General features: G+C 37.1%; 4 protein-coding genes across 4 annotated transcripts in view; all 4 read left to right on the forward strand.

Annotated features, from left to right (window-relative positions):
- Window positions 1–3191, forward strand: part of LOC104713957 (serine/threonine-protein kinase RIO1-like) — a 7455-nt gene extending 4264 nt beyond the window's left edge. The window contains exons 2-13 of the mRNA XM_010431186.2: window positions 13–181; window positions 541–669; window positions 747–839; window positions 932–1011; window positions 1111–1224; window positions 1345–1418; window positions 1592–1668; window positions 1811–1894; window positions 2004–2096; window positions 2188–2295; window positions 2421–2492; window positions 2583–3191. Coding sequence (XP_010429488.1) covers window positions 13–181; window positions 541–669; window positions 747–839; window positions 932–1011; window positions 1111–1224; window positions 1345–1418; window positions 1592–1668; window positions 1811–1894; window positions 2004–2096; window positions 2188–2295; window positions 2421–2492; window positions 2583–2966 — 1477 coding nt within the window. The 3' untranslated portion in view covers window positions 2967–3191. The remainder of the gene's footprint in view (window positions 1–12; window positions 182–540; window positions 670–746; window positions 840–931; window positions 1012–1110; window positions 1225–1344; window positions 1419–1591; window positions 1669–1810; window positions 1895–2003; window positions 2097–2187; window positions 2296–2420; window positions 2493–2582) is intronic.
- Window positions 4982–6706, forward strand: LOC104713958 (probable WRKY transcription factor 60). The gene is made up of 5 exons (XM_010431187.2): window positions 4982–5181; window positions 5278–5343; window positions 5569–5868; window positions 6049–6165; window positions 6272–6706. The coding sequence occupies exons 1-5, from the start codon at window positions 5125–5127 to the stop codon at window positions 6539–6541; spliced, it is 810 nt and encodes a 269-aa protein (XP_010429489.1). The 5' UTR covers window positions 4982–5124; the 3' UTR covers window positions 6542–6706.
- LOC104713959 (serine/threonine-protein phosphatase 7 long form homolog) lies at window positions 7271–9373 on the forward strand. The gene is made up of 5 exons (XM_010431188.2): window positions 7271–7485; window positions 7585–8241; window positions 8330–8479; window positions 8569–8955; window positions 9046–9373. The coding sequence occupies exons 1-5, from the start codon at window positions 7402–7404 to the stop codon at window positions 9280–9282; spliced, it is 1515 nt and encodes a 504-aa protein (XP_010429490.1). The 5' UTR covers window positions 7271–7401; the 3' UTR covers window positions 9283–9373.
- On the forward strand, window positions 10202–11254 carry LOC104713960 (probable glycine-rich RNA-binding protein 1). The gene is made up of 2 exons (XM_010431189.2): window positions 10202–10504; window positions 10718–11254. The coding sequence occupies exons 1-2, from the start codon at window positions 10391–10393 to the stop codon at window positions 11126–11128; spliced, it is 525 nt and encodes a 174-aa protein (XP_010429491.1). The 5' UTR covers window positions 10202–10390; the 3' UTR covers window positions 11129–11254.

Genomic DNA, 11761 nt, shown 5'->3' on the forward strand with positions numbered 1-11761 from the left:
AGCTCTAGATTGGTTAGACGGTAAAGACGATGACGAGCTGATTGGTGGTGGATTCTCTCTCCATGCTCGTCGTCCTAATGCTCACGGTGGACATGGTTCACGACCTAACTCTAGTTCTCTTCAACCTATTTCAAATAAGGCTCAGAAGCTTACTGGTCATGTTCGAGCTTCTCCTTTAGAGGTAAGAAATGTTTCCTTATCTCTCTGGTCTTCGATTGGTGTGGTTCTTTGCAAAGTGATTGACTTTATTATCAATTGGTGTTTATAGTATTTGAAATTTGATATTTTGCTTTCTCCTGAGCCTTTGGTACTTGGTTCTGTTGATTTTGATAGTATAAATTTACTGTTTTTAATCCCTATATTGGACATTAGCGTTTAGAGTTTGGAATGGTTTGTCAAAGATATATAATTTGGAAAAGCTTCTGGATTTCTCATTGTCTCTTGCTCAAATGAACATTTAGGTTATAGGATTTATATTTGTACTTGTAAGGTGGAGAACTATGTGGTTTTATGATTGATTTGAGATGATTGCGGATGCAGGGATGGGAAGGAAGAGTACAGGTCGGGATGTCGAATTCTGTGACAACTGCGATTCGTGGGAGTCTACGAGAGACAGAAATTGGTAGAAGCAGAAACACTGATAAAGCGGACCGAGCAACAGTTGAACAGGTGAGGTTTTGATTGGTCCATTTAGTTAGTGTTTAATGTAATGTGCTGATGGCTGTTTGTTTGCTATTTTGTTCCAGGCTCTTGATCCAAGGACACGTATGGTTTTGTTTAGAATGCTTAATCGGGGAGTGTTCAATGATGTTAATGGCTGTATTTCGACAGGCAAAGAAGTATGATTTGTTTAGTTGTTTGTTAACAGTCAATAAGATGATTTGTTTGGATTGCTTTGTTAATGGGGCTCTCTTTTGCTATTATCTTGCAGGCTAATGTTTATCATGCCACGAAATCTGACGGTTCAGAACTTGCTATAAAAGTGTACAAGACATCCGTTCTAGTTTTCAAGTGAGCTTATACAGGAGTAAATGTTGTTTATCGTTCGTTCAAAAAATGTTAACTTGACTATTGTGTTTTTGACCCCATTTTCAACTTTGATGATTTCAGGGATCGAGATCGATATGTACAAGGAGATTACCGTTTTAGATATGGGTACTGTCGCCACAATCCCAGGAAGATGGTGAAGACATGGGCTGAAAAAGAACAGAGAAATCTTAAGAGGTAATACCTACAGTTTGTTGTGGGTGTGTACTTCATAATGTACTCACTGTTTTCTATTTATATGTTACAATAATATTGCAACTCCTTGGTTGGTTTATTATATACATATTTCATTGGCAGGCTTCATGCAGCAGGAATAAGGTGTCCAGCTGTTATACTTCTGCGTCTTCATGTTCTTGTCATGGAGTTTATAGGTTCGCGCTCTAATTCATTATCTTTTCTTTTTGTTCACTGATTCCAGGCTACTCTTCTCTGTTTACTCTGATTCATTAGCATAGTTTATTGAAACAGAGAAATGATGAAGTAAAGATTTTTCAGCTACCTAATCAAATAGACTAAGGGCATTTTTATTTATTTGTATTTGCAGGGAGGGATGGTTGGGCTGCACCGCGTCTCAAGGATGCTGCATTATCACTAGACAAATTACGTGAATGTTATCTAGAGGTATGTCTGATTTTCTCATTTAGAAAGTCCAAAGTGTCTTATGGTAGTACTCTAATATCAGGTGGCATTACAGCCATAATTAATCTCTTCAGGATCTCATTACTATAAGTAACTCACTGACATCTTTTCGTTTGCATTTCAGTTGATAATTCAAATGCGAGTATTATATCAGAAGTGCAAATTGGTGCATGGGGATCTCAGTGAGTATAACATACTTTATTTTGAGGTGAGTTTTGAGTTATTTTGTTCATAAAGGATCTCGGAAGAAACAAAAAAAAAGTTTTTAAAACAATATAGAGAAGCCAAATATATTAATATCATCTTGACTTTTTCAGGGGCATCTTTATATTATTGATGTTTCTCAATCTGTGGATCTGGACCATCCTCTTGCCCTGAATTTTCTACGGGAAGATTGTGACCATGTCTCAGTAAGTGAGAATAGTAGCATGATTTAACAATACGTACTTTGACTGGAAAAAAAGTGACTGATGTGTGGATTGTTTTGACATTCACGCGCAGGATTTTTTCAAGAAACATGGTGTGGCTGTTATGACAATAAGGGAGCTATTTGACTTCATAGTAGACCCGACAATAACAGACGAAACTGTTGATAGCTATTTGGAAGAGGTAATGTATAACTTTTTACTATCTGTAATTTTGCATTTGAATCAGTGGGCGGCTTCAGGTTTAAAGCTGTAACGTTTGTATTGGTAATGTCAAATTAATGTAATGAAGTATGTAACAATGGGCAGGTCCAACGAAAAGTTATAGAGCGAGGAGAGATATCTGTAGAGGATGAAATCGCGGATTCAGTATTCATGAAGGTTAGTGAAGTGTAACCAGTCATTAAAACTGATGTGTGAAGCTATCTGTAGAATCCTTTTAACTTTTTGGTTTTGTTATGATGATTGCAGTCATACATACCAAAGTCTCTGGATGCTGTGAACAACCCTGAGGCTGATGTGGCGAAGATAACGAGCGGACAGGACACAGGAGACATGCTATACCAGACTATAACAGGGCTTAAGGATGCTCTTCCTAAAGTAGAAGAGCAGCAAATAGAGGTGAATGCTGAAGCTGGGGAAGAGGACGAAGAAGAAGAAGAAGAAGACGAAGAAGGAAGCGAAGGAGAAAGTGAAGAGAGTGAAAAAGAATTAGGTCCCGAAGACAAGAAAGCTGCAAGGAAAGAGCACAAGAAGAAAGTGAAAGAAGAGAAACGAGAGTCTAGGAAGAATAAAACACCCAAATCTGCCAAGAAGCGAAAGAAGAAAATTTCTAAACCCCACAAGACTCGTTAAGTGGAACAACAGGTTATCATGTTTTGAATACTCCCTAGTTGCTAGTATTTTTTATTTACAGTTATATTAAAGTTTTGTGTCAAATTCCGGACCCCCTAGTCCACTTCATCCAAAAACAGTAAGTTCTTGTAATATTCATAGTATGATTATGATTGAGCCCGGAACAGGCTTACTGTTGTTTCGAGACTCGAGTAAAGAACTTAATATACTTTTGTTACTAGAAGAGATCAAGAGAATGTGATATTCTTTGGGTGAATCAGGCTACTATTAATGAAGGAACTACAATTTAGATAGAAGACATTGGTCCAGTACTGGATAGGATGACACCCAACATACCAGAAACGGTCATCTTAATTTGATTTGACTGAACTCAGAATGTTAGAACCACACTCTCTCGTGATCTTGATATCATATTCGAAAGAGTATTATAGAACCTTTTTTTTTTTTTGGTTAAGTAAGATTCTTTTTTTTACATCTTTGAATGAGATTCTTTATAATAAAACAAAACATTAAACATGGAATCGAAATCTTAACCAATCAGTGGTAGCATGGGGGTAAGAACTGATTTGGGCAAAGGCGTAAATCCATCCGTACTGAATTCAATTCCCGCCGCTAACTATGTTCATGCTGTTTGGTTAGACTTAAGAGGTCTTGAATGGTTGGTTGGTAAGTTTCGGACGGAACTAAAGTCAGACCAGTCCGCTATTTTTTCACCTTTCACACAATTGTCAGACTAAATAAAACACATGTTAGTATCTATAAAAACAGTAACTGCATTCCAAAATTCCAAAATAGAACTATTCATCTGCATTTTTTAGTATGTTTTAAAAATGCTGCATACTCTAGTATCTGAGTTTAGCATACCAAAATATTAGTAGATATTGTCTAGTATGAAATGCTGCAAAGCCAGGTAGGAAGGATTACCTAAATGTAAAAATGGAATATGCTGGTCACCAGTCAATGACACGATGGGTCAAGTCAAGCGAAAGGTGTACGTTTTAAAATCAAACCAAATTCAGAATAAGATAAAGAAAAAACAGATAGGACCTTACAATGCAAGTTAATGTAAAGGAGTACTAATTTTCTTCGACATGGGACAGCAGCCGAAATTGTTGATTTTCCGACCGATTTTTGATTGTTTTCTCCGATGGCAACAAAACTATTAACAATTCGATTGCGATTTAACACCTAACCTATTTCAATTTTTAGGACAAGTGTTTCGAAGCAAGACAACGTACATACAACTTGTTTTTTGTTTTTTTTTTGTTTTTTGTAAATACGTTACTAAATACTAGTAATTTGTTAAAGAATTTTCCTGCATTTTGTATTTTACGCATATCATCTTATTTATGTACAGTCTTTTTGTTTTTATGTTCTGACCAGTTCGTTTACTTTTTTTTCTACAATTTGTTGGTTCCTTCCAATCTGTTCTCATCTTTTACTATCTTTTCCTTGGCCTGTTTAGATTTGTAGGTTCTTTTTGTTGTGTTTTGTAGATTTTCAGTCTTTTTCGCTATTCATACTCTAAAAATAGTCAATCCAAAAATCATAAAGTAGTATAATAACTTTAATGTTGGTAGCTAAAAAACCAATATCACAAGCACATTAGACAATTGGGTACTTCGTATACTTTTCTTTTTCTTTAAACTTTTCTTAATATTAAATATGATTAACCAAATATAAAATCCTTACGTTGAACAAAATCAATTTGGACTACGATCATTTTTATATACTGTAATCACAAATGTATATTTTACATAGTAACAACCAAGTGATAAATGGAATGATCATCTTAACAAATGTGTTGCGGATGAAGGTCATTTTGAATTTATTTTGTTTTGGAATAGAATTTGTACTAACCTATAAAATTAACTCATGGTTTTATTTTATATATTACTTTCTTTGAAATATTTCAAAATAATAGTAATAATAATAATAAATGTATGGACACCAAATGGTCCAAATCCCTCCACGAGCTCTTAATAATTTGTCAATTGATAAGGTTTCCACATGACACTCCCTCCACTTACTACTTTTACTATAAAACCCAAAGGAGACCAAATCTCTCTGCGAACATGAATTTGGTCTTCTTCGCTTTAATCTTTAGTTTCTTTCTCACGTAACATTAATTATTTGTTCTCTCGTCTACCAAAAATTTATGGACTATGATCCCAACACCAACCCATTCGACCTTCATTTCTCCGGTAAACTTCCGGTGAGTTTCATCCTTTTCACATCAATCTCTACTAAATCAAAGTTGTGCCCATCAATCTTGGAGGGTTCATGTTTTGTTCTCTTTTTGTTGATTCAGAAAAAGGAAGTCTCGGATTCGAGTTCTGCAGATGTGAAGACAAAATGGTTAGTGAAAGACGACGAGGTTAGTTTTCTTTTCGTCGAACACCACTTGGTGTGCATCTTTAAACATTAGATTATAAATGAATAGATTAGGTTGATCAAGTTCTTACATCTGATTTTTAGACATTACATAGTTTTATGTTTAAATTTGAACAAATCAAAGCTTTGTTCTTTTATGGATTTAGTTTGGTAAATGCTGATTTTTTTTTTTTTTCATTTTATGGTTTTGTGGAATCTTGAACTGAAGACATGTATGTTACAAGAAGAGTTAAACCGGGTTAATTCGGAGAACAAGAAGCTAACCGAAACACTAGCCAGAGTCTGTGAGAAGTACTATGCTTTACAGAATCTTTTAAAGGAGTTGCAAAGTCCTGAAAATGTGAAGTTTCAGAACCAAAAGTTAACAAAGAAACGAAAACAAGACCTGGATGAGTTTGTAAGCTCCCCTGTTGGACTCAGTTGCGGCCCAACAATCGAGAAAATCACCAGCGATAAAGCAACGGTTTCAACCGCTTACTTCCACACCGAGAAGTCTGACACTAGCTTGGTAAGTTGATAAGTTGTTTACCTGAATATTGTAGTTTCTACAACAAGTATTGTTCTATTGTTGGTGATAGTAAACGTCTGTTTTAAAGACGATTTGGTACTGTTTTCATAATTCATAGTCTTGTTCTTATTAAGCATCTTTGAGTGTAACAAATGTTTTTGTGTGTATATTTACTTGTAGACTGTGAAAGATGGATATCAATGGAGGAAATATGGGCAAAAGATTACGAGAGATAATCCATCTCCTAGAGCTTACTTCAGATGTTCGTTTTCACCATCTTGTCTGGTCAAGAAGAAGGTAATTTACATTGAACTCCTAGTTTAAACTTGTTAAAGAGTTCTTTGATATTTGATTGATTAAGATCTCTAGTGGTATATGTGTGTGTGTGTGTGTGCATGTTCAGGTGCAACGAAGTGCAGAAGATCCATCTTTAGTGGTAGCCACTTACGAAGGGACACATAACCACCCAGGCTCAAATGCAAGTGGGTCTAGGACAGTGAAGCTTGATTTAGTTCAAGGTGTTCTTGAACCAGTTGAGGAAAAGAAAGAGAGAGGAACGATTCAAGATGTCCTGGTGCAAAAAATGGCTTCTTCTTTGACCAAAGATCCTAAGTTCACTGCAGCTCTTGCGGCTGCTATATCTGGGAGATTTATAGAGCAATCAAGAACATGAAAGTTCTGTAGAATATATATGATTTTGTTTTTTCTATTTTATTGCTCATCCCAGTTAAAGGAAATGTGGGTTTTGGGGTGATATTGATTAGGAGATAAAGACGTCAAGTCTAGTATGTATATTTACATCAAATCAAAGTATCCAAATGATACACTGATTTTCAAACGGGAAAGAATCAAGGACAAGTCTAAGAAGTCATAATTACCTGAGTGTTCCGAGAGTTTTGATGTTAAAGAAGACACATGAAGGAGTGTTTGCGATGTTACTAAGAGGGTAAGTTGTGTTTGCGGACATGTGGAGATTGATCAGAAGTAAAATGTGCAGATTGTAAACTTAGTTGTCTCAGATTCAACTCAAACTTGGGCTCCGGTTCAATCGAAGTTGATTATGGTGATGGTCTGATGGACAATTTGGTTGACGTCCGAGATAAGAAAGAGATACAAGGTTTTGCGGCTTTGAAAAGAGTAACCTCAAGATTCAATAGTATATATATATATATATATATATATATATATATATATATATANATGACTCTTTAAAGTTTAAACTCACTACGACGTACTCTTCATCAATCAGGTAACTCACAAATTGATTCAAACCTGAACTACTCGTTCGATTGACAATAAATTTATCAATTTATATATGGTTTACATAATCGGTTTAACATAACCAAACAAAAAGAACCGGTACAGCGATAAGAGCCCCCAAAAGAGAATTGAACCGAGTCCAATTAGGGTACTTCTTCATTAGAGGTTAGTTCAGTTGTTGAGAAATTGGATTCGTGTTTTTGAGAAATTCTCAAATTTGTTTACGCATTCGTTCGTAGTTTTGTGTCTGAATTTGTAAGTTTAAGATTCGCCATGGACATCGATGTCGGACCAGTTGATCCATCTGTCCTCTACGAACAAGATCTCCATGTTTCTTCTGCTGTTTGGGAAGGACAGGTTTGGCTTTTGTTTTCTTTTTCTCATTCTCTTTATCTTCTTCCTCGAAATTTCAAATTTTGAATTTAGGGTTCTTCTTAATTTCCCATCTTTCCTTAGGAACGAGGTCTTCTTCGTTGTCAAGAACACACTTCATTACTTCATCAATGGAAACTCACTGACGAACAAATCAAGCTCGTAGACAAAGCTGGTTTCGGATTCTTCCGCAAAATCGGTCCAATGAGTCTAAACAATTCACTAATCTCTGCACTTGTTGAGCGTTGGAGAAGAGAAACCAATACTTTTCACCTTCCTTTAGGAGAAATGACTATAACCTTAGATGAAGTTGCTTTAGTGCTTGGACTTGAGATTGATGGAGATCCAATTGTTGGTTCTAAAGTAGGAGACGAGGTTGCTATGGATATGTGTGGTAGACTCTTAGGGAAGTTACCATCTGCTGCTAACAAAGAAGTTAATTGTTCGAGGGTTAAGCTTAATTGGCTTAAAAGAACTTTCTCGGAGTGCCCTGAAGATGCTTCTTTCGATGTTGTTAAATGTCATACTCGAGCTTATCTCTTGTATCTTATTGGTAGTACCATTTTTGCTACCACTGATGGTGATAAAGTCTCTGTTAAGTATTTGCCTTTGTTTGAGGATTTTGATCAAGCTGGAAGATATGCTTGGGGAGCTGCTGCATTGGCTTGTCTTTACAGAGCGCTTGGTAATGCTTCGCTTAAGTCTCAGAGCAACATTTGTGGCTGCTTGACATTGCTACAGGTTGGCTGCTATGTGTTTAGTTTTGTGTCCATTAGAGATTTTAATATCTTAAGGAAAAGTAACATATGATTGTCTTATGTATATATAGTGTTGGAGTTATTTTCATCTGAACATCGGTAGACCAGAGAAATCCGAAGCGTGTTTTCCGCTTGCTCTTCTGTGGAAAGGTAAAGGCAGCAGATCCAAAACCGACCTATCTGAGTACCGCAGAGAACTGGACGATCTTGATCCAAGCAAGGTTAACCCTTCAGCATTCAGCCTTCACTTCATCCTTAAGAATTTGTTTATGTCTCTTCTCATGTTAATCGTTTGGTTGTGAAAATGCAGATCACTTGGTGCCCATATGAAAGATTTGAGAACTTGATCCCACCACAGATTAAAGCCAAGCTGATCCTAGGGAGATCAAAAACGACTCTTGTATGTTTCGAGAAAATAGAGCTACATTTTCCAGATAGGTGTCTGAGGCAGTTTGGGAAACGCCAGCCGATACCTCAGAAAGTGAGACGTCGTGACAGAAAGAACAAGCGAGTCGATGACTTGGACACGTCAATGAGTCTAGCATGCGAGGAATGGACTGAACGTGGGGATCACATCATGGACAGTCCTGGAGGCAGCAATGTGGTGGATGATGGAGCGTACATGGAATGGTACGCTCGGATTAGTATCACCAAACTTTATCGAGAAGCGTTTCTCGAGTCCCAAGTCATGAATATGGTAAATAAAAAGGGTGAATATTTACCATGTGGTTAAACATTTTATCATTGAAACCTCGCAAATTGATTTACATTGGTTTTGTTTGTGTAGATTGCTTGTATGAGGGAATTTGAGGAAGCTGCTTCAGGGATTTCGATGGAGAGATTGTCTCCGGTCGAGAGGGAAGTGATGGAGAGTGTGAAGGATACATTCTCTAATAACTTGACGTTTGGAGGATGGCAAGAAGTGGCGGTTAATAGTGGTTATGGGAAGCGCAAGCGTCGGAATGAACAAACACCAACGAGTGGTAATGATATTTCATCTCTTCTGCTTCAAAAGGACACATGAATCTTTTTTTATGTATTAGATTTATTTTTCATCTATGAAACGTTGCAGTGTTTATGTATACTGTATATAGTATTGGCTATTTTGGTTAGAAGGTACAACAACATAACTTCAGTTAAGTAACAATGTGTTTTTAACTCTGATACACAAACTCTGAATTTCGGCCAATGGCACATAGAACAAGATGCAAAGGAATGGTTAGGTTCAAAGGACTACATCAACAATTTATCTCATTGACATTTGACATGGTACAGTTCCAACAAATTGAAGACCCTAGAATATTAGGTCAAATCTATATTAACGATGATTAGATGTCAATGGCACTATCCCCTCCGAAGCTGAATGGATCATACGAAATGGAAATGGTACCTATCTTGGTTCAGGTCAAGGCTTGAGAGAAAACAATGAATCCTGTTGAAAGCAAATTTTAAGCTCTCATGATTCCAATGCAACAAAGGTCTTGAAGGAGACAATAATTTTTTTTTCTTTTTTTTTTTTTTGGACAACAAGGAGACAATAAATAAGTGGTGAATTATTCATAAAATCAAATAACATAAATTGTATCCGTACGTAGCACACAAATTCTTACCTAGTAAATCATTTAATAAATAGGTTCGTTGATTTTACTCTGGTTATTCAATATATTGGATTAACTTTTTAACCCATCCCTCATCGATAAAATCAAATAAACAAATCCGACATGCAAGAAAGTACAAATCTTGTTGTTGTATATTTGACTGATGCTGTCTTTCCAGTTCTAAGATCGGAACACATGTCTTAAGTGAGAGACCCCCACCCCACACGTACACAATACGGTACCCCGTCGGATCTCAACCATCAGATCAGCGCAAGATTTTAATTTCGCATTCTTGTGACGTGGAACAAGTCATGAATGAACCGTTGCATCCAAGAGAGTGTTTGTTTGGTAACAGATTTGTGTTATCACTGTAACCAAACACACATGCCTAAGCACCGAGTCAACGAACGAAGCATGGTTTCACGGGCATATCTATATAGAAACGTCTTTGTCTTGGCTTGGGCTTCGGACATAGTCATCATCATCTGTTCATCTTCCTCGTAATTCCCGAAAAAAATCAAGAATCATAAGGACATGTCTTCTGCGGAGAGCGAGTACAGGTGCTTCGTCGGAGGCTTAGCTTGGGCCACCGACGAACAGTCTCTGGAGAGGAGTTTCAGCCAGTTTGGAGAAGTTCTCGACTCCAAGGTCCGTTAAGACGACCCGGATCCGAAATTCTGACCCGAATCCGTGTGACTCTGTTTTCTCTATCTCTTTGTTACTCTGTTACTATGTTACTTTCTCTGTTACTTAACCCTCTCAATCGGTACGTTCATCATCGAAACGATCGTCCGATTTGTTGTATTTTTTTATATATATGTTGTTTCTTGTTTCTGTGATTTAACTCGACTTTATGATCAGATCATCATTGATCGTGAGAGCGGGAGGTCTAAAGGGTTTGGATTCGTGACTTTTAGAGATGAGGATTCGATGAGGACTGCGATCGAGAGAATGAATGGTCAAGAACTTGATGGTCGTAGCATCACTGTTAACGAGGCTCAGGCTCGTGGTTCTGGTGGTAGTCGCGGTGGTAACGGCGGTGGATATAACCGTGGAGGAGGCGGTGGTTATGGAGGATCTGGTTATGGGGGTGGTGGCTACGGAGGTAGACGTGATCAAGGTGGTTATAGTCGTGGCGGTGGAGGAGGCGGATACGGTGGGGGTGGCGGTTATGGAGGTGATCGTCGTGACGGTGGTTACGGTGGTGGAGGTTATGGTGACGGAGGTTACGGTGGTCAGGGACGATCTGACGGAGGAAGCTGGAGAACTTGAGCTCTGTCTGTGTCTTTGACTCTTTTGTTGTTTACTTTTGGTTTTGGATTTGGTCTTTGTTTATTTGTGTTCTCATGTTTAGTTTCATACATAAAAACAAAATAAAAGGTTGATGCTTTTGGTTCTTCCCACGTTCAAAGAGTTATGTTGCAGATTGAATCAATTCAGAGAAGCTAGTTTGGTACATATCAGGATATTATCGTAGAACTCAAAAAAGCTAATTCCAATTCATAAGAAACTAAAGAATACGGAGTGGTTGCAATAACTGAAATGAAAGTTCCTAGTAAAGTCTGTCTCTTTATTATAGACCAGTTGGTTGGTTGTTCCTTAATTATCCGGTTTGAACGTCTCAGATGTACATAAGAACTTTGGTAATGGGTCGTTCTTACCTATTCTTAAGGGACCCTAAAACAAAAATTTATTTGGACCCCTCTAAAATTATACAATATACAATGATATGATAATTTTATGAAGAAAATATAAAGAGTAAAGAATGTGTGAGAACGTATTGTATATGTATCTTATGGTGGTACATTACAAAGTTTACAAGTGTATAGGAAGTGATTAATGAATTTCTTGTAGTGTTGGAATATAAATTGGGATGAATGATGTGCTAAATGGCACCACAAAAAA

The sequence above is a fragment of the Camelina sativa genome, chromosome 9, assembly GCF_000633955.1.
Source record: "Camelina sativa cultivar DH55 chromosome 9, Cs, whole genome shotgun sequence".
NCBI lineage: Eukaryota > Viridiplantae > Streptophyta > Magnoliopsida > Brassicales > Brassicaceae > Camelina > Camelina sativa.

Excerpts from the sequence above, each read along its gene's own strand:
- LOC104713960 (XM_010431189.2), top strand. The coding sequence starts at position 10,391 with ATGTCTTCTGCGGAGAGCGAGTACAGGTGCTTCGTCGGAGGCTTAGCT. Across the intron at positions 10,505-10,717 it reads GAGAAGTTCTCGACTCCAAG|ATCATCATTGATCGTGAGAG; the intron begins GTCCGTTAAGAC and ends CTTTATGATCAG.
- LOC104713959 (XM_010431188.2), top strand. The coding sequence starts at position 7,402 with ATGGACATCGATGTCGGACCAGTTGATCCATCTGTCCTCTACGAACAA. Across the intron at positions 8,242-8,329 it reads GCTGCTTGACATTGCTACAG|TGTTGGAGTTATTTTCATCT; the intron begins GTTGGCTGCTAT and ends ATGTATATATAG. Across the intron at positions 8,956-9,045 it reads AGTCCCAAGTCATGAATATG|ATTGCTTGTATGAGGGAATT; the intron begins GTAAATAAAAAG and ends TTGTTTGTGTAG.
- LOC104713958 (XM_010431187.2), top strand. The coding sequence starts at position 5,125 with ATGGACTATGATCCCAACACCAACCCATTCGACCTTCATTTCTCCGGT. Across the intron at positions 5,869-6,048 it reads AGAAGTCTGACACTAGCTTG|ACTGTGAAAGATGGATATCA; the intron begins GTAAGTTGATAA and ends ATTTACTTGTAG. Across the intron at positions 6,166-6,271 it reads CTTGTCTGGTCAAGAAGAAG|GTGCAACGAAGTGCAGAAGA; the intron begins GTAATTTACATT and ends GTGCATGTTCAG.